Consider the following 25,649-nt stretch of genomic DNA (forward strand, 5'->3'; position numbering starts at 1 on the left):
TAATCCAGATTTCAAGTATTTCTTAAGATCTCTGCCTTACCCTTTGGACAATATACTGCTTTAAGAGTGCTCACAAAGTGTCTAGTTCAGTTATAGCTCTTTGCACCCTACATGTTATCCATATTTTTACATATTTAGATGACATGCTTATTTTTGCAGTGTTTTTTCTAAGTATCAAGAACATATTACTTTGGAGAGATATCTTACATAATGTAGTATTCCAAGAGAACATTCAAAAATATTTTTGACCCCATCCTGTAGGGCTTTTTTTCTCTGAGACTTTCTTCCACAGGATAAAATAGATCAATATCTAGAACTATTTTGGGGTTTTCTACTCAGACTTTGGTCTTGGTGAGGGAATGCTTCTTCGTTCTCAGTCTTCTGGCATCAATACTTCCCATTATACTATTGGCAACACTCTACATGAGAAAGACACATTTGTATCTGAAATCTCTTTGGTTGCACCACCAATACCCTTTATCATTTCAAATTCAGTTATGGGAGTTGTCAAAGGAGAAATCACTTGGTGGAGATATCAAATATCATGAAATTCAGGTCTACCCTTCACCACTCCTGCTCCAAAGCACTCGGTCACCACAGATGCTTTGAACTTTGCTTTGGAAACAGTGTCAAAAAGGATAAACGGAGCAAGGTATTATGGCAAGAACAGACCCAAAGCTCATAAATGTAAAACAGATGCTCACTCTTATCAAGGCACTCAACTCTCTGAGCCACCTCAAATTCTGAGGACATCTTCAGACAATACCACAGTGTTGTGGTAGATCAACTAGCTGGGGGTGGGGCAGGAAGGTGTTACCTCCTAGGCTCTATCCACGTCAGTTTGGAATGTAGCTTTACAGCACAATCTCACCCTACAGGCAAATTGCATTAAATCAGAGCAAAACTATGTGGCAGACAAGCTGATCAGGGCAAAGGCAGACCATCTTGAATGGAAATAGATCAGATGGTCTTTCAAGACTGGATCCATCTGTGTAGAGTTCATCAAGTAGACATCTTTACCTCCTCTCTGAACAATCAGCTGACAAACGTCTGCTCCAAGACTCTACGCAAGATGACTTGGAAGACAGATGCATTTTCTTTTCCTTGGACAGCACTGTTACTGTAGGCTTTTTTTACCCTTTCTACTGAAAACTGGCATACTTCTGAAGATTCTGAAAGAGTCTCTCAAGACTATTGTGGTGACTTCCTTCAGGTCCAGGCAACGGTGGTTCTCCCTTCTTTTGGAATTTGGAAACACAAGTGCACAAGCACGAAACACCAACATGAAAATTACACAGCAAACCTGTTGATAACAATAAAGACTGTCCCTCCGTTGAATTCCACTATTCAGGGGAATGTGAAATATGAATAATTCCAGTAAGCACACAGTAACATAAAAGTATTTATTCAGTAAAATAAAAAACAAAAAACAAGTAGATTGAGCGCTTTCATCTCCACTCGGGAGACTTCATCAGAATCATCATTCAGAATAACTATACACATTTTATAACAAGCCACATCGCTTTTCATTGGTCAACCAATTAATTCAACAGAATAAATTCAACAAAATAAATTAACTCATGAAGGGCCAAATACATTTTGGCAATGCTTCATACCATAAATATATAAATATAAATGTAAATAAATATATGTATTGATTGTTCTAAAATAGTAAAAGTATAAATATAAACAACTTTTTTTTAATGTGCAGACTGAAGTGAAATACAAATTGTTATTAAAGGAAAGAGTTACAAGATCCTAGGGAATAAATAATTTGTGGAGTAAATATTAACTATAAAATATGTAAAAAATATAAATATAATATATTATAAATAATATATATTATAAATATGATTAAAAGAACATGTATATATATAAATCTTCCTTAAAAATGCATCTTCCTTATAAAAATGCATATTAATAAAAACTACTGTGATGAAAAAATTACTGTGAAAAAAATACTGTGATGGAAAAAATTCATACATAGGTTTTGTAACTGTATATTTTTATTTTTATTTTTTACTGTTTCAGTACTTGCTCATTGTTTCTTAACTGCTGTATATGTTGCTTTAGGGGTCTGATCTTTTTGGGTCAGTGGCTAGTAATTTTAAAGCAGGGGTGATGGATATGTGGTTGTTCAAACTTGGGCTATTATATGCATCCAACCTTAGCTGCCAGATCATTTCCCGAAATTCTAATCGGGTCTCCCAATCACTCCCTCTCTCACTCTGTTTTACTTCCTCTAGCACCCAAAATTTGTAATACGCCTTCTTACAAGCTAACAAGTGTCTGTATAGGGCATTGTTCTCATTCTTCCTATTGATTTCATGTATATGCTCGTATATATGTAACCTTAAATTACACTCTGTCTTTCCAATATAATATGCCCAACAAACCTTGCAATACACTAAGTACACCACTCCTTTAGTATAGCAACTAGAATATGTTTTACCCTTAATTTTGTAACCAATACTGGGTATATCCAAGTCTTTTGTTCCTGCTACAAAGGGACACTGGGAGCACCTACCACACTTGAAGGTGCCAAGTTTCGGACATGACCCTTCTCTGTAATCCCCCTTTTTATTTTCCAGTATATTCTTTAAGTTGAAATTCATTTTAAAACTATATCTCAGGGGGTTTTGAAACAGTCCCACCCTCGTGGCCATCCTTCTGAACATATCCCAGGTGTCATTTATACATTTTTTGACCCACCCAATATTAGCATAGTGTGTTAATGTCAGGTATGGAAGTTGTGATATAATTTGTTCAGTGCTTCCCAATATTTTATTGACACCAATTGTTTCTCCACTGGTCAATAGTGGTAGATAGGTTGATCCTCATCCTTCCACAACACATCTTTTAACAGGATTAATCAATTTGTCAGGATATCCTCTTTCACCAAATATATTATGAACATACTCGATTTCTTTCATAAAGTCTGCATTGTCTGATGTAATTATTGCTATTCTAACCATTTGTCCCTTTATAATATTCTTTTTAAGATTATATGGGTGGTCACTCTCATAATGCAAGTATGAGTTAGAGTAACTTTCTTTTCTCTATCTGCCGGACCTGTAGACTTTGTTAATATAGTCCTTTTGTAACCTCACATCCAAATAGTGTGTTTCATCTACCCCCAATTCATATGTAAATTGTAAAAACCCAGTATTCTGATTCAAGTAGTCCATAAAATCTGGAATCAATTATTTTGTTCCTTCCTATAAAACAATATAGTGTCCAAAAATGGGTAATACCCCAAACTGTGTGTGAAGTAATCAGAATTAAAAACAAAACGTTGCTCCCAATACAACATAATGGTGTTGGCATATATGGAGGCATAGGCTGACCTCATGGCAACCTCATCTGTTTGGTGATACAAATCTCCTTGAAAATAAATGTAATCATATTTCAATACCATCTCCATATTTTCCAAGACAAGTTTAAATTCATCAGATGATAGAAAACCAAACTCAACCAACATTTTTTCAAACCACATTAGCCCTATTGAATGGGATATTACTGAAAACAAATTTTTTGCATTAATGGTGAGAAATATAATACTATCTTTGTAGTTGGTACTGCCAATTTTATTCAGGAAAAATCCCAGGAATCCACCAAAATGTGGGGATATCTAAAATAAAAATGTTTTAATTTTGTATCTACGTATATAGCTAATGGCTGTGTTTTTGATCCCTGTGAGGTGACAATTGGTCTCAGGGGTGGATTACCCACCCCATAATGTATGTTGGGAATCCCAAAAATAGCCCTAATGACAGGCTTGGGTACCCTTAAAAATTGGTATAAATGTATGTCAATCAACCCCTGCATTAAATTGTCCTCCAGGGTTAAATCAATCTTTTTATATGAAACGTTGAGCTTATTTCTTGATACCATGGCATACCTGTTGTCAGTATTCAGTATTTCCATGATTCCTCAATGGAGGGGCAGCCTTTATTGGTATCAACAGGTTTGCTGTGTGATTTTCTTTTGGAATTTGCCAGGGGCAATTACCACATGCTCCCCCAAAGAATGCATCTACTTACACAAGATCAGGGAGAGTTTTGATACATCCCATCCCAATCAACTTCAACTCATTGTCTGAATTATAGAATGTTAATTCCTTTTAGGCACCTGTTTACTGAGGCTGTGCAGTCAGTACTTATAGAGGCAAGAAAGCCTGCTACTAGAAAATTGTATATAATTAAATGGAAAAGGTTTTTTACTCGGTGTCAACAATAAAAATAACACCCATTCAGGTCTTGTGTTTCTCTGACTTTATAATATCTGTGTGAGTTACTTTCCTATGGCTTATCTTATTCTTCTGTCAAGATTTATTTGTCAGCCATTTCAATACGTCTTCCCATGGAACCAACTTTTTCAGTGCATTCTCATGTTAAAATGTTTTTGAAAGGGAATATACATGAGAGACCCCCAAGAAAAATGGAGGCTCCTTCTTAGAATTTTAATGCTGGATTAGAGAAGATTATACTTGCTCTGTTTGAACCAGATCATCTGACTGACTTGTGTTTCTTAACATGGAAAATTATCTTACTAATTGCTCTTATTTCTGCAAGAAGAGTATCTGAGTTGCATGCTCTTTTGCTGGGTCAACTCTAACTCATCTTTCCAGGGACAGGGTTTCTTTAATAACTGATGTTACTTTTATGACTAAAGTGATATCTGAGTTACTTTAAGCCAAACTATCCATCTCTCTGATTTCTTTCCTGACCCTCTATCTTGGATGTCCACAGACAACTCTGGTACTATCTTGACAAAAGAAAATATTAGAAATCTTCAGGATCAGTTGTATTTTTCTTGTGAAGGTAAAAAGAAGGAACAAACTGTGACAAAGATGGCTATTACTTGTTATTCGCACCAGAGTAAAGCTAATCCAGCCAGGGTCAAGGCTCACTCTACCAGGGCCTTGAATTTGTCTATGCCTTTTTGGAAATGTTTGGATTCTAGAAGTATTCCAGAAGCAGCACATTGGTCCTGTGTACATACTTTTACAAAGCGCTAGAACTTTGATTCCTTCTCTAGGTTTAGATCAGACTTTGCTTGTATCATACTCCAGGGACTCCTGGACCCTTCCCCTTTCACCTCCCAAATGTACTAAGCTAAGGTAATATACACATATAGCGTATTCTGCTGCAGCAATGATCAATATGATTTACATAGTACAGTTACGTAAGTAAACTTACTATAACAGTAGATGTTCAAATTATCACAAATATACTTTTATTTCTGATTATGTTCTTACTTCTCAATTAAAAAGTAAAGTCAGAAGAGAAGCATGGCAAGGAGATTCAGAAGGGTAAAGCATCAGATCCACAAAAATTAGACTTAGCCACATGGGTTTTTTGCGGTTATTAGCCTAATTAAAAGTAGATTATGATGACTCACTACTGCCATATCTTAAGAATAAATACCCTGTAACTCAAGCAAACTGTGTTTAACTCCGCATGGGGCTCAACACATGATCCACTAAATTTCTAAGCAAGGCTGATACACATATGTAAAGCAGCATTTTATGACAAGATATCTGGCATATGACGTGTACATTTGCACAAAATTAGTAGTATAGTATGGTTTCTTAAACAGTAATTTTAATTTACACCAAGTATTAACCTTCATGGCACTGGCTATGATGCCTGCGGTCTATCTTTCAGCATAAAGTGTTTTCCTGGCTTTCAAAGCGTTTAAAACACTTTGTGGACTCAGCCCCTTTTTTTCTTTTCTGTAATTGGTTGTACATGAAGTAGGTAAAGCTCCATGCGCTACAAAGAATTGTGATCAGATCTCTCCTATTATAACCCTTATTATGAGTCCTCTGATGTGAAGATTCAGTTGAATATCTTGGCATCTATGTCTTGAACACTTTACAAAGTTGCTTAAGCTGAGCAATCTGGTCATAACATTTATGCTCTGCAGAAGTCAACAATATTTACACTGAAGAATCTTCTACATCAAAGGAAAAAAGAGAATTGCAAATACTGTAAGTACCGATAACTAAATAGTCTGTTATTCTCACTCATCTTACCCTGGATTTATTTTGTCAGATTTCGTTTTCGTGAGTGCAGACTTGATCATTTTGAGTTCTTATTATTAGCATTACATACAGCTGCCCTGACAATAATACGGAGATTGGCTAGAAAAGCTGCTTATGTAATTTGAAGTAGCAGAAAATATGAATAGTCAAGCAAATAATATAGTTAAAATGATCTACAAACAGTACACATATTAAGCCTAGTTGTGAAAGACTTACTCTCAGTGTAAGTGACCACTTATACTGAAAGCAGGTCTTTTGGAATCCGATCCGATTTTTATAAACAGGCCTTACACTGAAGTCAGTCACTTACACTGAGAGCAAACCTTTTGAAAACAGGGCAGACTTAACTTTGAGAGCATCTGTTTTGGAATCTAGCACACTCTGTTTAGTTTTGATTAGTTGGGTGCTTATTGTTTTTTACATGTTATTAAAATATTTACTCCTGTCTTGTCCTGCTCTGTAAAGGATGTTACTTTTCCTAGTTTCTGGAAAATTACTGGTTGGAGAAACTGGCGTTCTAGCATGCCATATGCAAAGGCATAATAAGCTAGTATATAGCCTTGCATAGATCACTCCTTTTCTTAGATTTTGCCGAACCATTTTCATGGTGAGTGGCTTTTTAAAACAAATACATGCACTTTTGCATTATTTGAGCAGGTAGTACACTTTTTTGCTTACCTTTCCTCACTGAAGTGTGACTATAGAGATACTGTCTACAAATTATTGGGTGTCAAGAGGGATTCCACGTGAGTGGTAAAAGGTGGCCTGCCACTACGCAAAAACAATTTTATTGTCTTGATAGTTTTTTTTTTTGTAAAATTATAATTTCCAGTGTTCAAAAACTGAAGAACTTTGATCTGTTTGAATTTGATTTAATGGAATGTAGAGAAATCTATAAAACCTTAAGAAGCAGCACCTTATAGAGTATATAATAATCATAAAAAAGTAATATCTCTTTCATTGCTTTGTATTGTTTTCATGGTTTCAACTGAAATTACATTGGAACATTTTCAGCTTTTCGAAAAAGGTTTTAAGTTTGTGCTGTCTGTGAAATTTGATATTTGTGATACACACATTGAGCTAAAAATGTTTGTAAGAAAGCTGAACTTGGCATTAATGTTTGACCAAAACAATGAAAGAGATACTACCCAATTTAGAAGGGCTAGTACATTCATTCCCCCCCTTCACCCGGCCTTACAAGTTTTTGAGGAGGCTTGTATATCTGACATTTACAACCCAACTACTAGTAAAGGTTTTACGAGATGTTACAAATTTAAATCAAATTTGACAAAAGGGGAAAAGCAGATTGTAGATGAGTTAACGTTGGATAGAGAAGTGCGTATTATGAAACCAGATAAGGGGGGTGGTATGGTTTTGTTCAGCGTCATGGATTATTCCAGTAAAATTATGGACATTTTAAGTGACATTAATGTATGCATACCGGTCTCAATGAACGAAATCAATATTGCGTATAGGAAAATTGATTTAGCAATAGAGGAGTTTGTTTTGGAAAATAGGTTGAATCGTGTACTTGGGAATGCATTGATCAACAAGTAGCCTAGGTTGGCTTCCTTTTTTGGCATTCCCAAGTTACATAAAAGTACAACCAACCCACCATATAGACCCATAGTGGCAGGTGAAGGTTCCAAGACCTACCACATAGCAACTTTTTTGGACCACACACTTAAACACATTGTCAGTGGTTTTACACACATTCTTAAAGATTTCTGGGATATTTTGCAGGGGTTAACAATGGAAACACACCAGGGAGATATGTATTTCCTTACCATTGATATAGTTGATTTATTTTCATGTATCCCTGTGGAAGAAGGTTTGGAGTTCTTTTGGTCACTTTTATTCAGTAAACGTTCAGTACTTAATTTAGATATTGATTTGTTGGTGTAATTCATGAGAATTGTATTAGAAAACAATTTTATATATTTTGAGGGGGAGACATTCAAACAGACTAGGGGAGTGACTATGGGGGCAGCATGTGCCCCCATATATGCCAACTTGGTGCTTTTGCAATGGGAACTAGAATTTTTGTTTAAGTCAGTTTATTGGAAGAGCATTAGATTTTATAGGCATTTTTTGGACGATATTTTCATTGTTTGGGAAGGTCCAGCAGACGTCATTATGAATTATGTTGAGTTCCTTGGTCTAACTACAAACTTTTTAAAGTTTACCTTTAAATTTGACCAGCAAGGGATTGATTATTTAGTTGTGAGGCTAGACAAAAATCTATGGAAATTTAAAATCTAGGATCCATAGGAAAAGCACCTTCAGCAACTCCTACCTCCCATACAATAGTGACCACCCTTGGAAACAGAAAAAGAGTATTGTTAAGGGTCAGATGGTCAAAGTGGCCAGAATGACATCTGAGAGAAGTGACTTAATTTTCGAGGTTAAGTATATCTCGGAATTATTTACCTCCAGGGGATACCTGGACAATTTAATCATGGGAGGTTGCAAGTGAGATTTTGGAAAGATGGGGTGTTACATTTTTGCCCTTGTTAGGTGATAATTTGTGGATAGTAACCTTTGATGGAATTAGTAGAGAACAGAATTTTAAGAGGGCATTGGTTTTGCAGCATAGTGGAGTATCGGGGGACATTAAAGATGTTATTGAGAACAACTGGAAAATGTTAAGATTTAACCACAATATTGTGTGTAAGGTAGGGGAGAACCATAATTTTGTTTATAAAACAGGGGTCAACCTAAAAAAACGTTTTGAAAGGAGTAGTGATTGGAGTGTGGACCAAGGTACTAGAAGATGTGGATGATGTGGTTATTCTAAGTATATTATAGGGGTGGCAAATGTCACTTTGGACAACTATGCAAAAAGTAGAGTACAATTTAGGAAAGGTTACTGTATGACTAGGGGTACAGTATATTTAGCCTTATGTAAGGATTGCCCAGCATTTTATGTTGGAAAGTCCGAAAGGGCATTAAAAAAGCAGATCTACGAGGACACCTATAACATTAAAAAGAAAAACTTGAATAGTGCATTATATAGGCACCTGCATGCGGAACCCAGTCACGTAGGGTTTTTTTTGGGGATTTTGGAACAGGTATCTGTAGACCCTGGGGGGGAGATTGGGAGAATTGGTTAGGCTGCAAGGAAACCTTTTGGCAATTGAAACTGAATGCATCCCAACCCCAGGGTTAAATGACCATATTTCCATTAAGCCCTTTTTAAAAAAGAAAAGTGAAAAACTGTAACGTTTCAAAATTCCATACATTTCCTGTGTTTTGTGCTGGGATTTTTAACAAAAAAGCTTTTTATGCTTATTAATTTTAAAACATTGTATGATTAAATATTTGTTATAAATTCATGATATGTTACTTAATGTACAGGGACGACTGTAAAATGTGGTTTTGATTACATCTGTTAGTGGATTGTTGTGTAACACTTGTTATGTTTTTAGAGTGTCTCTTTAATTTTTTTGGCGCCTTTTTTATGAATGGGAGTATATATTGATTGGACTTTATATCTGCACTTACATTTGAAAAAGCCCTGTATTGTTGTCAGGGTGAAAGCGTTTGTGGTGAATTTTTTAAAATAAATCTTTTTATTGGCTGACACCTGCTGCTGCCTGGACCGTTTGTCTGGTTACATAGCTATCACATGTTAAAAGTTTGTTGCAATTCGTCAATGGTGCAGTTGGTTGAATTATGTAATGGTCGAACATCAGGAGATCAACTGTTGCATAATTCAGGATATTCTGTCCTTATCTTCTTGGTTGCATGACTCTGGAGTAATTATATTTAATTTCCAGGGGTGTGGTGGGTGAAGCTCCCCACAGAAAAGCTGTTTTTCTTTGTTTTTTTCTCATCAGAAATAAAGCCAAATGGTTTGCGTTTGTTATCACATTTATTAAATTATTTGAGGTAGTGATGGATGTTATCACCTATAAGGTAATTCAATGTTTTTTGTTTTGAGCAGTTTTACTGGTGAATATTCTTTAGATAGTTATATGAATAATCTACCTAAATCCTTTTCATTCTGATATCAATTGGAAATGCGCCTATATTGTAACCAAGAAAAATGTTGCAAAATTATCCTATTAAAATTATTATGGGATAGTTTTGTAAAGTGGATGTGGAAGTTATTTATATGGAAAAGTGTGTGCCATTGTTTCTATATACAAAGAAATTGCACTGAATGATTCCTTCCACATCACCTGTAAGTCAGAGGAATGTAAGAAAAAAATGGAACATGAGATCACAGTAATTAGGCAGGTTAGTCTGATACATAATGTAAGAGGAATAATAATAATACAAGTTTTTTCTCAACATCTTTTAAACTTTTATGTAAGTTCATCTTGGCTGTAAGTATAGCTTGTAATGTGAAGGCTTCAAACCTCTTCCGAATAATAATGCTAGGGCATCTTGGATATATGTAGAAATTGTTTGAAGGCTACAAAAAATCTGCAGTGTATTACTTAATGTTGTGTATTATTGTTTGAGGTGTCAGTTTATGATAAAGACTTAAATATGTAAGGTAATTAGACACCACAAGCTATAGATAGAAACTCTCTGGGATGTGAGGAGATAAAAACTATGAGAGAACCACACTGTTAAACCTTGAACATAAGCTAGAATGGAGCAGGACGTAGCTTAGTCATTTGACTTATTATTACTGTCAGTGATTGAACAAATATAATAAAATGCAATGAGGACAGTCTAAACTGAAACAATGGTTAGGGGAATTCTTTTTTTGCAAATACATTTATTCTGCTGTTTCTTGAAAAGCTTTTTTGATTTTTGAAAGATGTGCAGAAAATCTAGTTTTTAAACATCCAGTCAGTGATTCATGACAATTGTTAAGATTTTCATGGTTAGAATGACCATAGTATAGGAATTTTATCTTATAAGAGGGAAAAATGTACCCTATGTCGTGTTAGACTACCTTCACAAAAAAATATTTACAACAGCTCCTTAGTCTAGTTGTTGGAATATTTTATTGTACAATCCAATGTCATGTTATTTGGCATTACAATGGATTAGAGAAATTGTTCATTACACACATACTAAGCTAATCTTTTTTTTCTGTAATAGTTTGATAACTATCAGGAGCATTGAGAATGCAGTCCCAAATATGGAAATGTGTGTTTTCTTTTTCACCTGTTAGTTTTATACACAAATACATAAAATTGTAGGGTGGTATCTTGACCTGTTCAGTTGTTGCTGGGTCAGTCTTGTCAACAGCTTTAACTCAATCAGCATGCATTCCACAGGTTGGCCGTTAACAAAATCGACCAGACTCTGAAGCACTAATTTGAGTGAGTGAGTATGAGTAAAGCAACTTGTTTTAAAACATGTTTGTTCATACATGTGCATATTTTTGCAAAAAAAGTAAGAGAATTTTTTTAAACTTCGTTATTAGATGTGACACTAAAAAGTGACATAGGTACACATACAATAACAGAAAGAAAATAATACTGACAACTCTTTTATTTTCATGCAGTATACATTTCAATTTTTATTCACTCCAAAATTATGTAAACTGCTCAATGCCTGCATTCCTTTAAATTTCACTTAATGAAAGGCAGGAAAAAGTATTGTTACATCAGTTGTTTGTAGATATAAGTGTGAACATAACAAACCAGCTATAAATTTGTGTATGTATTTGTTCTTTTACAGCTTAGGAAATATACTAAAATAATTGAGGAATGGCAGAATAACAGTTTCATCCTTCATAAATCATAGTTTTTACTGTAATTGAAAATGATAGCATGAATATTCACCAGCAAAGGGTGTCCTGCATTCCCCAACAGTTAGGGGTATTGCCATTCTGACTAATGGCGGTGGCAGATCACCCTTCAGATGAGAAGAGCAAACAGAATTTTATGAGGGGGCCCAGTGAGACCCCTCTTTTTGATTAAAATGTTATGGCATTTAGCATTTTGACTGCACAGCATTGGTTAACCTTCATTTGTGCTGTGAATTTTCTGAATTTTAAATATTTAGACAGCTAAATCAGCAGATTTGTGACAGATAACTAAATAACATCTGTCAGTGGAAAATAAGGAAAATAAATTTAGCAGCAGTAATGATTAAAGCCATTCCACTGTTTGGCAAGTAGACAATAACTAGACATCATAAAATAATATACACAAATAATAATTCATATTGATGAAGGGTAGTCGATTTATCATTTGCATGTAAATCGTTGCTGTTTTCCTCTGAAATACCTTTGAAACAACTGGCTATGCCCCTACAGTTTAAATTAAATAAAACATTTGCAGTTTTAAAGCATTATCTATTTTTGTAATAAAAGAGGGGGAAAAATCTATGTTTAATAGGAGCAATGGAAGTATAAATGCCCTTGTGACATGTGTTTTACCACTTCCTAGAAGGAACAAATGTGTGTAAATATAATTTTCCAAAACCATTTCTGTCTTGACAGATCTGCAATTATCATGTCACAGGTTTCAAAATGTGAAACGTCTAAAAGTCAAAAGTCCATTCTATGTTTAAATCTTCAGCCCGATAATAACAATTTGTACACTTTTCTTGAAAGGTCATAATGCATCCCCTGAAGCCGCGGATGTCCACTGTTAAAGGAGTTGTCTGCATTGCTGTTATCTGGGTCATGGCAAGTTGTTTCTCTCTGCCTCATGCTATCTACTACAAGCTACAGAAATTTGAATATGGGTAAGCAATATGAAAATATTTAGCTGTTAAAAAGTATAATTTATTTTTGTAAAATGGTAGCTCTCTCATACTGCTGCATCTGCTGTTTTATACTTACATACACACACACACACACACACACACACACACACACACACACACACACACACCTAACCATCTGTCATGCATGCAATAATTTGTGAAAGTAGATTATGACCAAACGTTCTGTAGAAATGCATGGAAGTAAATAAAAAGTAATGCTAGAACTGTAAGAAGCTACATTTCTTTGGCTGGTACACCAAAAATGTTCAATATACTCCTGCTGAATATAAATACTTCTCAGATAAAAGCTTGTTTAAGAGATTAGTCTGGAAAATTTGAAATGCAGGTATGATTTTTATGACCTCAAGTATTATCAGACTCATGATACAGTTTCTTTACAATTTTAACATACTCTTTTAATTCATATCCAGCAGCAGGAAGTGTACATGCCCATTACAAGGAATATTTGAAATATCAGTTAAAAAAAGTCCAGAATGATCAACCGTTTCCTTACTAGCTGATAGTTCAAAACATAGTTCACTGGTTACATAGATAGCTGCCCATCCTCTGTGTGACTATATGTCTCTGGTCACAGAACATGTTTTATTTTCATTCGTAATGAATACATGTATTTATCTGATAATGCTATTTCCAGTTATACAGCTGAAGAATATAAACTCCATCAAAACAGTTTTACTATAAAATGCCAACATCTTGAAAGTTGACATTTCAATAGAATGAAAAAAATGCCAGAAAACCCAAAAGGAGAAACATTCCCTTTTTCTTATTTTTAGCTGGAGTCAAGCCTCCCCCTCACCCCAAACACACATACACATAGACATATGTAAGTGTGTGTGTGTGTGTGTGTATATATATATATATATATATATATATATATATATATATATATATATAATATATATATATATATATATATATATGCATGTAAAACAACTCCACAGTCATACCAACTCAAAGAATGGATAATTCTCCCTAAAAAGTGAATCGTTGTTGGTGCACAGGTAGAAATCACGTTGTCAGTAATTTCCCGTGGAGAAAATCATTCAATGTTATGCTGCTCATTTTTTACTTTTTCCTGCAGGCTATTGACACTCAAGTAATTTGTCATCCAGCACTCCTTAGCATATATAATAACAAATTATAAAGTATTTGATGCAAAGAAATATGTTGCTTTTACATTTTATTTTGTTAATAAAAACAGTTCGCTGAAAATTTTCTGCCCGAACCTATAATGCCTCACTAGCTAAATTAATGCAGTGGCTACTGTATTTTCATTTAAAATGCATTAGTATAAATTTCTTGCTTCTTAGACAGACATGTTGTCAACTATGTCTAACAGGTGGAACCCCTTACATTGAAACTCAACATAAGCAATGTGTAGGTCATGAGCTTTTTGCAGGAATGTGCAGGTTATCAGGTTGTAGACTAAACTACCGTACAGTAATGTACAGCTGTTCATGCATGCACAATGGCTGATGGAGTTTATTGCAAGGAAGAATCTTCTTTTCCCCTAGGTACAGAAATGCTGGGACTTATTTTATTAGGGAATGTGTGAAGTGGATATTTTGGGGGATGGAGATATTTGCTGAATTAAAAAAAAAAATAGAAGTTTTGATATTGTTGTGAGTAATATTTTAAATGAAAAAACTTTAAAACTATTGTATTTGTGGTAGGTTCTTTCACACTTAAAGCCTGCTTCTGTTCTTCACCATTGATTTATATAACAAATCTATTAAAGTTTGACTATTGAAATACAGTGTACCTGGCTCTGAAGAAGCCAGAAAAGAAATTGTGTTTTCACCTGTTCAAGTATGCATCTCTCAAAATAAAAGGATTTTGTCTTCCTAAAGTTATCATTCAGTTTCAGATGACACTGATCTCTCCTTGGAATCATTTCAGAGCAAAACTTTTTTATGTATGTGACTGTAAAATGACATGCAGTTGAGTTAGTGTTCAAAACACTTGCTTTGGTGAAAATAAGCTGGAAAAACAGCCTTCTCAATAACTAATGCTTTTGTTAGTTCAAAAAATTGCTTGTTATCTATGTGTCAGTATTAATAAAGGAGAACCTTAGGTTCACCGCATGGGGTCAGACTGCTTCTAACCAGGACATTTTCATGTGATAAATTTGGTTGAAGACAAATAGCTGACGATACCACATGGAAATATCTCACCACCTAGCAGCAAATACTGAATACGTTGATGAGTGAACAGTATAAAAATGTGCACCAAAATTACCACAATAACTTTAATAAGTCTGGCATAATGGCAACAAAGTAACAAGCAGAGCGCTTTAACTAAATCAAGCCTTCAAAACATCTGGGTGCCATAATTTCAGCTACAAGTATTCAACAACAACAAATCTATAAAGTGGAAACTAATGTAGCCAAATAAATCATATTGTCATAGTCTGCATAATTATTATGGAAAGTTATGAAAAAACTGTAGCACATTTCCTCTCATGTTCATTCTTAAACATTGCCAAACTCAGGGAATTTATTAAGCACTAAAAATCTCATTTTAATTTAAAGACTACATTTATGGCAGTATGTTCTTTGCCTATGCAAAACTATTTAAAAATAATAAACCCTTGTATAAGTTGGGATTAGCTATACACATAAATCTGAGGAGATAAGCGACAGTATTGTTTTGCAAAGAGAGTGTGAACACAATAGAATTGTATCTCTTAATGGATGTTGTTTTTAACAATTCTGTTAATGGTACAGTCATGTGAAACATATTTATAGATATAACAAAGAGTTTCTAAATTACAAACCATAAATTTATTTTAGGAGAGCTGATAGGCTGCATGTTTAGGTTAATTACCTTCACTGCAGTTCCTCTAGCGTCAATGAAGGCACTGTATGCCTGACATCTGAATTTTCTGCTGGAGTAGCAAAAGGTGCAGTACTGAGATCTCTTCCATTTTCATTATTTCATCACTTATGCACAGAGGGTGTAGAACTGAGAGTGTGTTGTAACTTTAAGAAGTATTTCAATGTGAGGGCATGTTCATATAAATAGAGAGCATGTGCAGGCAGCACTGCCATTCTGAGAGAAAAAACAGAGTGTTAACATGTATTAGTGCAGTAGTCATTCTGTCTGTATGTTTAAGTTTAAGTTACTAAACCACAATCCTAATGTGTTTGTATATAATAAAGCTGTTTGAACTGAACCCACAACTGTTCGTCTGTTTTATCCTGACCAGGCGAGCGACATGGTGTCAGAACCGGGACATTGAGTGCAACTTCTTCAAGTCATGAGGTGCAGAGTTAATGGTGAAGGTGTATTAAGCATGTTGAGTGATAGAGTGCTCAAATGATTAAAAAAAAGGCCAGAAACAAACTCCATGGTAACCAAAACTCACATAAATTATTTATTTTGCAAAGAAAATGATACAAAGCATTTGCAAAGCACAAAACACATTATTAATCAAACGAGTAGCACAAAACGCATCATTAATCAAGAGAAAGGCACAAAAAAACATTATTTATTAAAAGAAATATTCAAAACCATGATATCTGATAGAGTTTCCAGAAATACTTATGAATATGTTCAGAATTACTTCCGATTTGTATAACGAGCATGTTTAAAGTAAAACTTGCACAAGAAAACTATTACGAGCGTGATAAGAGGTCAAATGGGTATAACGAGTACAATAAAAGGGCAAATGCAATCTGAGGATCCAGTTTGTTTAGAAGAAACAAGAAAGAAAGGAAGAAATTCACAACAAATAACAAGGAAGAAAAATAAATTGATTAATGACTGTAAAGGAAAGAGAATATGTAGTAAAAAGGGCATTGCTTTGTTATCTAACACACAAGTTACATGAAATGATATTTTTCTATCAGAAAACTTTCAATCTTCAGATGAAGGCAACATTTTTCCAATGAAAAAGGTAGAAAAAAGAAGCAAGGGGCAGGTGAAAAGGAAGAAATCAAAATTGAATGTGGAAGGACTGAAGAACATTACTGTAAGAATAAAAGAGGAGAAAGACATATGTTGACTACATGGCTCAAGCTGTGGATTTACAACACCAGCTGGATGAGAATTTAATACCCAGTGAAAACAATAAGATTAATAAGACTAATAGTGATGAAGATCTATCCTTCGTAACAATTGATAGAGCAGATATTACTGTTTCAGAAGCTGAAGGTTCTTCAAAACTGACCAACAAAGATATTCTTGTAATTGGAGATTCAGTTATTAGGGGAAATGACATGTATATTTGCAGAGATGATAATGAACATTGAATAGTGTCATGCTTGCCAGGAGTGAAAATAGAAGATGTGAGACAAGCCTTGGAACGCCTTAATGTAAGGAAGTATGGATCTGTTTTCATTCATGTTGGTACAAATGATGTTGATAACACTGCCATCCCTCTTAGATAGTATAGCTTGTACTGGTGTTGGGACATATTTTTCACAAATCACCTATAGAAAGGATAGTCAGGTGATTGTGAATGAAACGTTTTTTTGGATAAACACCTACATGGAAAACATGTCCTGTTTTAAAAAAAATGAAAATGTGTAGAGCATCCAAGCCTTATTTTGGGCACACGTGTTCAGAAAGGATGATGTGCGTTTGTCTAGATAAGTGAACAGAATTTTTGCAGCAGATATTTTGCAAAATTTGATAAACACTAGGCAAGATTTATGCCATGTCGAAAATTTAACAGCCCAGAGAGAGCAACATTTGATGGATCTCAGATGGTTGTTAATGCTAGGAGCATTAATGATAAAGTTTTTTAATTGGAAAATTTGCTACATAGCTACAAGATTGATGTTGTTATTGTTTGTGAAACAAGGTTAAAGAACAATGACTGGAAACCAGTTCTGTCAGAGTATAAATGCTTTTACTGTAACAGACATTCTAATAAAAAGTCAGGTGAAGGTGTTATGACAGGGATAAAAGATAGCTATGAGACCTGTGATTATTTATTTATTTTTATTTATTGATTTATTTATTTTACATTTGTTGACTGGAAAAGTCCAACTGGATATATGTCCATTTTCAGCCGAGGCCCAGGGAGAAAAGCTCCATACAGAACACAATAAGACAGAACACCACAATACAATATGAAATACAATAGAGAAATACAAGGCAGAGAAACTGTTACATATTTACATATTAAAGCCATTCCACTGTATAATTCTAGATAGAGGTTATACAATATATATGTAGGTCACTTTCCAAGGTCCCAGCCCCAACTTTCAGCAAGCTGATATATATTTTTGTGTGTGTTTATAGGTTACTTAAAATACATACTAGGCTTCACTTAATCAACAAATTTCTACAGAGTAACTTGGTTAGGATTCAGTGACAATGCAAGGAGACCCTAACTGAGCAAACAGTAGAAGAGTATGTGGATTATTCAGGGATAGACAGGCAAGGACTGAGCCATCGCATTGTGAAGTATTGATTACGTTTTTTTTTTAATTGGGTTGAAGAGGGTTATAAGATTAGTTCTGTAGCAAGAGAGTTCCAGGCTTTACCAAATGAGTTAGTAAACAGAGCTTCCCCAGCTGAGTTGTTTGCTTTGAAGGTGAAAGCTAGCATTTTGTTGGAGGCTCTAGCAGTTTTAAGGTTCTGGTAGGGGGTGATTAGAGTTTTAAGATCGGGTGTTCATTCTGCCTGGTAGAGAATCTTGTGGGCAGTTACTAGTTGGTTAGCTGGTAGAAGGTTATGTAGCTCAAGCCAGCCTAGTAGTTTGAGTTTAAGGCAGTGGTGGGTCCTATAGGCAGAGGCAGTGGCAAATCTGCCAATATGATTATAACAGGTTCTGAGCTTGTTCAGGTTGGTTTTACTCAGGTTTGTGAATAAGGGGGAGGCGTAGAGAAGTGTGGATAGTAGATGAGTGCGAGCAAGAACAGTTCTGGCTAGGGGAGCTAAGAAGGGAGCTTGGTTGAGAGGTCTGGTGAGATAATTGTGCCATTGTTAGAGTTAATGGAGAAGGTTAGAGAGGACGATTTATGAGATGGGCAGAACAGCAGTAGTTTAGTTTTTTTGGGATTTAGTATGAGACAGTGATAGAGGAGCCAATTTCCAACCGTGCTAAATGTGTTTTGGGATAATGTTAGTAGTTCTTCTGTGGTTGTAGCGGAACATATTAGGGTTGGGTTGTCCATGTATTGAATGCAGGTAGTGTCTGGTATTAATTTATGCAAGTCATTAATGAATATGGAAAATAGGAGGGGCCCTAAGATGGATCCTTGGGGGACTCAAAGTGTTATAGGTAAAAGGTAGATAAGTTATCTTTCCACAGAACTGCCTGTTGTCTCTCATCCACACATGACTTCTAGGGTTTGCAGGAGAAGTTGATGGTTTACCATGTCGAAAGCTTCGGAATGATCTATGAAGATGGCTGAGGAGAGTTTATTGCTATTATGGTTGTGATTTATGACATTGGTAAAGGATAGTAGGGCAGTGGTGGTACTGTGGTTTGGTCTGAAGCCTTGTTGAGAATTTGTCAGGCGATTGTTATCAAGAAGATAGGTTAGGAGTTGTCTTTGGATAAATGTTTCCATGATTTTGACTAGAGGAGAGCGTATATCTATGGGTCTGTAGTTTGAGAGGTCAATGGAACTGCCTCCCTTGTGGAATGGAATGATTTGGGATATCTTCCAGATAGTGGAAATGGTAGCTTCAGATATGGATCTGTTTATCATAGTGGATATAGGGTAGGCTACAGCACCAGCTGCTTTTTGTAGGTAGTCTGCAAGGAGGAGATCAGTGGCAAGGGTAGTTGGTTTTAGTTTTCTAATTAGTTTATGGATAAATAATGTTGAGATTCATTGAAATTTGAAGGTATTTTGGGTACTGTGTGTAGTGACAGAAGAATTTGGTCCACTGGGGGATAAGTTATCAGCTAGGTTGTGGATAGTTTCTTTAAAGAAACTATTGAAGGAGTTGGTGACCTCTACATGAGAATTTGAGTTGGAGGTTGAGGGGACGGGGGTGGTGGATAGTCCTGGATGAAGAAGTTTATTTAGAGTTGCCCAGAATTTATGTGGTTTGTTTTGGTGTTTCTGTTGTAGGTTGTAATAGTAGTTTTTTTTGTCAGTCATGACAGATTTTTTTGTGTCATTCCTTAATTGTCTATAATGGAGTTGATCTGTGTGTTTTTTTGAGGCTCGCCACATAGCCCAAGCTTTATTTCTTAATAAGATTTTTTTGCCTAGTTGGAGCTGTAAGCCATGGGGTAGTTTTGGTTTTAGTTCTAATAGTACGAGCTGGAGCCTGGGTGTCTAGGATGGATAAGATGGATAAGAATATAGTATTAAAGTATTTTACAGCTTCCCCAAGTGGAAGATGCTTAAATATTGACCAGATGCAAAGATTAAGGTCAGTTTGGAAATTCTTAAGGTTAAAATTGTTCTTGTTCCTGATTGTTTTGTAGGTGGGTTTTTTGGGGATTTCAGTCTTTTGCCTGATAATATAGGTGAGATGGTGATCACTTATGTCATCGGGCAAGATTCCGGCTTTATACATATGGGGGTGATTATTAATAAGTATCCAGTCTAATATAGTTTCTTTATTGTTAGGTTTAGTAATCCTGTTGAGGGAGGATATAACTTGTGAGAATCCATAAATGTTAACATGTTAAGTGATAGGGTTCAGAGGAGCATGAGTACCAGTCTGTATTAAAATCTCCGAGTACAATGGTTTCTTGGGGATAATTATTTGATACCCAGTTTAGTATGCTCTCAAATACTGGTATGTTTTTGCCCAGGGGAATGTAGACACAGATAATATATATATTTTTGTTTTTGTTGATGTGTAGATTAGTAGTAATGATTTCAGCATTATCATTTCAAGTCGGTTGATGGGTGTCAGTGGTCATCTCTAACATGGATTTGTAAAGAACAGCTTCCCCCCCTCCCTTTTTAGCAGTACGGACATGTCTAAATATATTATAACCTGGTGGTATACCCTCATTATCAAAGGTGCTTGCAGCTACCGCCCCCTCCCTTTTTAGCAGTATGGGCGTGTCTAAATATATTGTAACCTGGTGGTATGACCTCATTATCTAAGGTGCTTGCAGCTGCCCCCCCCTCCCTTTTTAGCAGTACGGTCATGTCTAAATATATTGTAACCTGGTGGTATGACCTCATTATCTAAGGTGTATGGTTTAAGCCAGGTTTCAGTGAGACGAAGACTATCAGGAGAAAGGTGATCTAGTAGGGCATGGAGGTGCTGAACTTTATTATTTAAACTTCTGATGTTTAGATGGCTGACCAGGAGTGAATTAGGAGGTCTATTTAAGGTATGCATTATAGGGGATGAGGTAGTTCTGATACTAGAATTATTGACAGAGGATGGGCCAGGGTTTGGGTGGATGTCTCCATCCATGGTGAGATTAGTTTGAGATTTAATCGTTAACCTCAGAAACTTGAAAAGAAGGTTTTGGTATTTTTTTAGTTTTTGGGTCGATGTATCAATTTCTAATAGGACTGATGAGCTGTTTGTTTGAAGGGTTAGATATGGGGGGAGTATTTAGGTGTTCTAGCTGATTAGGTAGAGGCAGTGTGATAGTATGGCTTCTTCATGTTCAGTGATAACACCAACATTATAGACTGTGTAACTGTGACAATAAAGACAACCTTGGAACATATAACAATTGTTGGAGTGTATAGACCACCAAAGTCAAGTGCAGTGACCTAGAGGAATTCATACATGTCTTGCATGAAACACAGGAGGGAATAATAATATTAGCTGGGGACTTAAATTTACCAGAAACTGACTGGAATAATATTCATTCTACAAAGTTAGTAAGGAAATTATTCACAGTGTATATTTAGGACCAACAATTGCTTCAGATTGTAAAAAAAACTACCAAGGGACAGAACATACTAGACATTGTTTGTGTTCCCAAAGAAATTACTGTAACTTCAGGTCATGTTTTACCACCGTTGATGTGCAGTGATCATAGGGTTATAAAGGTTCATTTGTTGCTAGATAATTCTGCCAAACTGAAATCTAAGGCAATGCACAGAAAGTTAATTACAGATTATATGGAAGCAAAACAGTCACTATGTAAAACTAACTGGAGTGAGGTGTTCAGTGGAAAAACTGCAGATAGAATGTGAAAAGTTTTGAGAGAGAAATTGTTTGAGTGCAAAAAAATCAAAAAAATATTTAACATCAGGATCTAGGCTTACAGCATCAGGCGGATATATTTCCATTAGAACAAGATACCTGATTAAGGTGAGAGACAAAAAATAAAAGAAATGGAAGAGAGGTCGAACTACAACTTTGAAAACTGAAATAAACAAGACAAACATATTAAGCATAGTGTGAGACAAGATCAAAAATAATTTGAAGAAAAGTTATATAAAAATATTGAGCATAATAGGAAACCTTTTCATAGATATATAAGACATGGAAGGAGTAAAGTCACACAAATTGATAAACTCTGTTCAGATTCTAAAATTTATTCTCAGACATAACAGATTATGGATATATTTATAAAATCTTATGCAAAACAGTTTGGCTCCACAAAAGGGGTGGTAAATTGTCCTAGTGCCATCCAGGTAACTCCAGATACTGGAATCAAATTAGATTATATTGAAAAAGAACTGTGCAAACTGGATCCAAACAAAGCACAGGGAGGAGACAGAATTAGTAACAACAACCTGAGAACACTTCAGCAAGAACTTACAGTACCATTATATTTATTATTCACTAGGTCATATAAATATGGGGAGATTCCTCAAGATTGGAGACATGCACTTATTAAACCTGTTTTTCAGGGAAAGGGGCATAGGACAAACCCAAAGTCATATAGACCCATAAGTCTACTTTCATGTTGTGGAAAAATAATGGAGAAGGTAATACTAGATAAGTTATTGTCAAAACTGGATAGGTTGGGACTTGAAACCATATATAACCATGTAACATGATGTTCTATAACAATATAATAACAGCTATGAATGAAAAGTTGTGCTGTGATGTAATTTATATAGATTTAACTTCAGCATTTGACAGGGTCATATACATAACACTGATCAATAAATTGGTACAACTAGGTATTGATGTACTCTTGATAAGATGGATAGCTGCATGGCTTACAAATAGGACATGGCAAGTATCACACAGCAACTGGACAGGCAAAATCATTGGTTACAGTCAGGGTATCCCACAGGGCTCTGTCCTAGGCCCTTACTTGTTTAGATTGTATCTTTCAGACCTAACTTTTTTCATCTGTGGTGTTCTACAGTCTATGTGCAGACGACCTGAAATTGGGGTAAATTGATTACTTGTGTTAAAGATAGGGCATGTCTGCAAAATAACCTGAATAAATTGACCATTTGGGCACAGATGAATAATATGCTGATAAATACATCAAAAACTAAGTGCATGAGATTTGTTGGACATAACTTGAAAGGTGAATATTTAATACAGCACACAGTGATTGAAACTGTAGACTCATTTAAGGACCTGGGTATATGGGTAGATTCAGCTATGAGTTTTTCTAATCATATCAAACAATTGGTTAATTTGTTTGTTTGTGTCTTTTGGCTTTTTTCCCGGTTAGGGGTCGCCACAGCAGAACTCCGGTCCACTAATGATTGGCAGTAGATTTTTACGTGCTGGCATATCGGGCCTAATGCACAACCTTCAATGAAGGAATGCCCATTCACGCATGTCGCCACACAGAAGAAGCTCTAACTGAGAATCGAACGGGCAACGTCTAACTGTGAGGCGACAATGCTACCGCAGCACCACCACCACAGTAGCTGATAGTTATAAAACTATAGGATATATAAAAAGATTTATAAAGTCTAGGAAATCAAAAATAAAGTCATTGTTTGTTAGTTACATTAGTCCCAAATTTGAGTATGGAATAACAATATGGAAACCCTATAAGAAAACAAGCATGAGTAAACTGGAAAGAGTACAATGGAAATATAAACAAAGGCTCTCAGAGGCAGAATACAGTCCACAAAAGGCAAAATAAATCCATTTAATATGAAGCGCTTTTCATCGCCTACAATGAGGCAACTTCTTCAGATGAATTTCAATTAAGAAGCACAATTTTATATGCTAATCAAATCACGTTGTGAAAGGAAATCATTATATTAATGCTACACAAAATAGTGCTAGAAATATATAATTAAAAAACACATCAAAGTTTTTAACTATTATTTATACAGTTACCTAACTGTAAGTTAGCAAAATGTTTTCTTATAATTATCACATTTTTCAAGCTTTATCTAAAAACACATAATACATGATAAAATACAGTTAAGTCTGAAAGTACAGATTAAGAATTAAAAATCAAAAATTAAGCGTTGATGTTAGAAAACAAGTTCTCGAAACTGAATACTAGTGTAAACTAGTAGTAATGTACAAACATGTTATTAGTTTAGTTTGTTCCAGTTTTTTACCACATAGTTAAAAATTATTGTATATAAACTTCACAATTGATTGAATGGCTTGCTAGTAATGAGTACTATGTTAGTGTGTTAAAAAAGCCTATCTGTCCAGGCTTTTAAGTTTTAAAAGACACACAATATTAAAGTGCTCGTTTAAGCCAGGCCCGAAAAATGCATTAGTTCTTATTTGCCATGACAGTTCACGGTCTTCCAAGAGCAAATTTAAAGGCCCTCCTCTAATATCATACTGAATTTGGTCAATTGCTTTAAATTTAAAACTATGGCCTTCATAAGACATAACGTGTTTAGCTAAAGCATTTTCTTCTTTATTAGTGGCTATTGCGTAAGTGTGTTCATATATTCTGTCTCGTAAATGGCGTTCGGTTTTGCCTATGTAGAATGCTTTGCATAATGTACAAGAAGCTACATAGACAACTAGTTTAGAATTGCAATTTAACTTGTAGTTTGTGTTGTATTGTTTATCGTTAATACTAAATTTTGTACCTGTACTAACAAATTTACACATACTACAACACTCACAAGGGTACATTCCCACTCTCTTGTTGAATTCTTTTGTTTTATGCGATTCAAGAATACTTTTTAAATTCTTGCCTCTCCTAAAAATGATTTTTGGGTAGTCGCTAAATTTTACAGACGAGCTTTTGTCATATTTAAATAGTCCCCAGTTTTTGTATAGTATATATCTCATGTTGGTACTATCTGAGTTGAATGTTGTGATAAAACTGCATTCAAAACTCATAGTTCCACTACTGTCTGTTGTTTCAGTATCATTCACTTCAGTTGTGTTTTGCATATTACTAACTGTATCAATAGAAAAACTAAAATTAGGTGAACTATTTTTGCACAAAAGTTGACGTGTGTTTAAAATCGGGGTAATAGAACCATTCTCTCTTTTCAACTTAACTTCACTAAATAAATTCTTAATTAAGTCCAATGGATAGCCCCTCTGTTGGAACATATTTTCTAATAGATTATATTCTGTAACAAAGTCACTGTAAAGAGAAACCATACGGGCAGCTCTTATCATTTGTCCTTTTACTGTGGCTCTTTTCTGTGGCAGAGGATGTAAGCTTGTGAAGTATAAATAAGAGTTACAGAATGTACTTTTTCTATAAATTTTGGAAATATATCTGTTGTTAACCACATCTTTGGTTAGATTGACATCTAAATAATTGATGTTTTCTTCTTGAAAATTAAATGTAAATTTAAAAAAACTTGTTGTAGTGTTAAAATAATCAAGAAGTTTTATAGCTGATTCTAAGTAACCTCAAAATAAAATAAATATGTTGTCGAGGAAACTTGTGTAGTACATAATGTTAGACATCCATTCAACATGTTCAAATATGTGAAGCCTTTCCCAATACACCATAACTGTGTTAGCAAAGCTTGCTCTACAAGGGGAGCCCATTGCTACCCCACATTTCTGTAAAAATAACTAATTGAATGAGAAATAGTTGTTGGTAAGTATGATGTCTAAAAGAGTTGTTACTAAATAAATT

The 25,649-nt window shown here is 35.0% G+C and overlaps 1 protein-coding gene across 1 annotated transcript in view; it reads left to right on the forward strand.

Moving 5' to 3' along the window:
- The window catches only part of LOC122789757 (probable G-protein coupled receptor 83), a 264,892-nt gene that overhangs the window by 208,429 nt on the left and 30,814 nt on the right, over window positions 1-25,649 (forward strand). The window contains exon 3 of the mRNA XM_044057193.1: window positions 12,576-12,709. Coding sequence (XP_043913128.1) covers window positions 12,576-12,709 — 134 coding nt within the window. The remainder of the gene's footprint in view (window positions 1-12,575; window positions 12,710-25,649) is intronic.

This window comes from Protopterus annectens, chromosome 15.part0 (genome assembly GCF_019279795.1).
Source record: "Protopterus annectens isolate FY-2018-M chromosome 15.part0, PAN1.0, whole genome shotgun sequence".
NCBI lineage: Eukaryota > Metazoa > Chordata > Ceratodontiformes > Protopteridae > Protopterus > Protopterus annectens.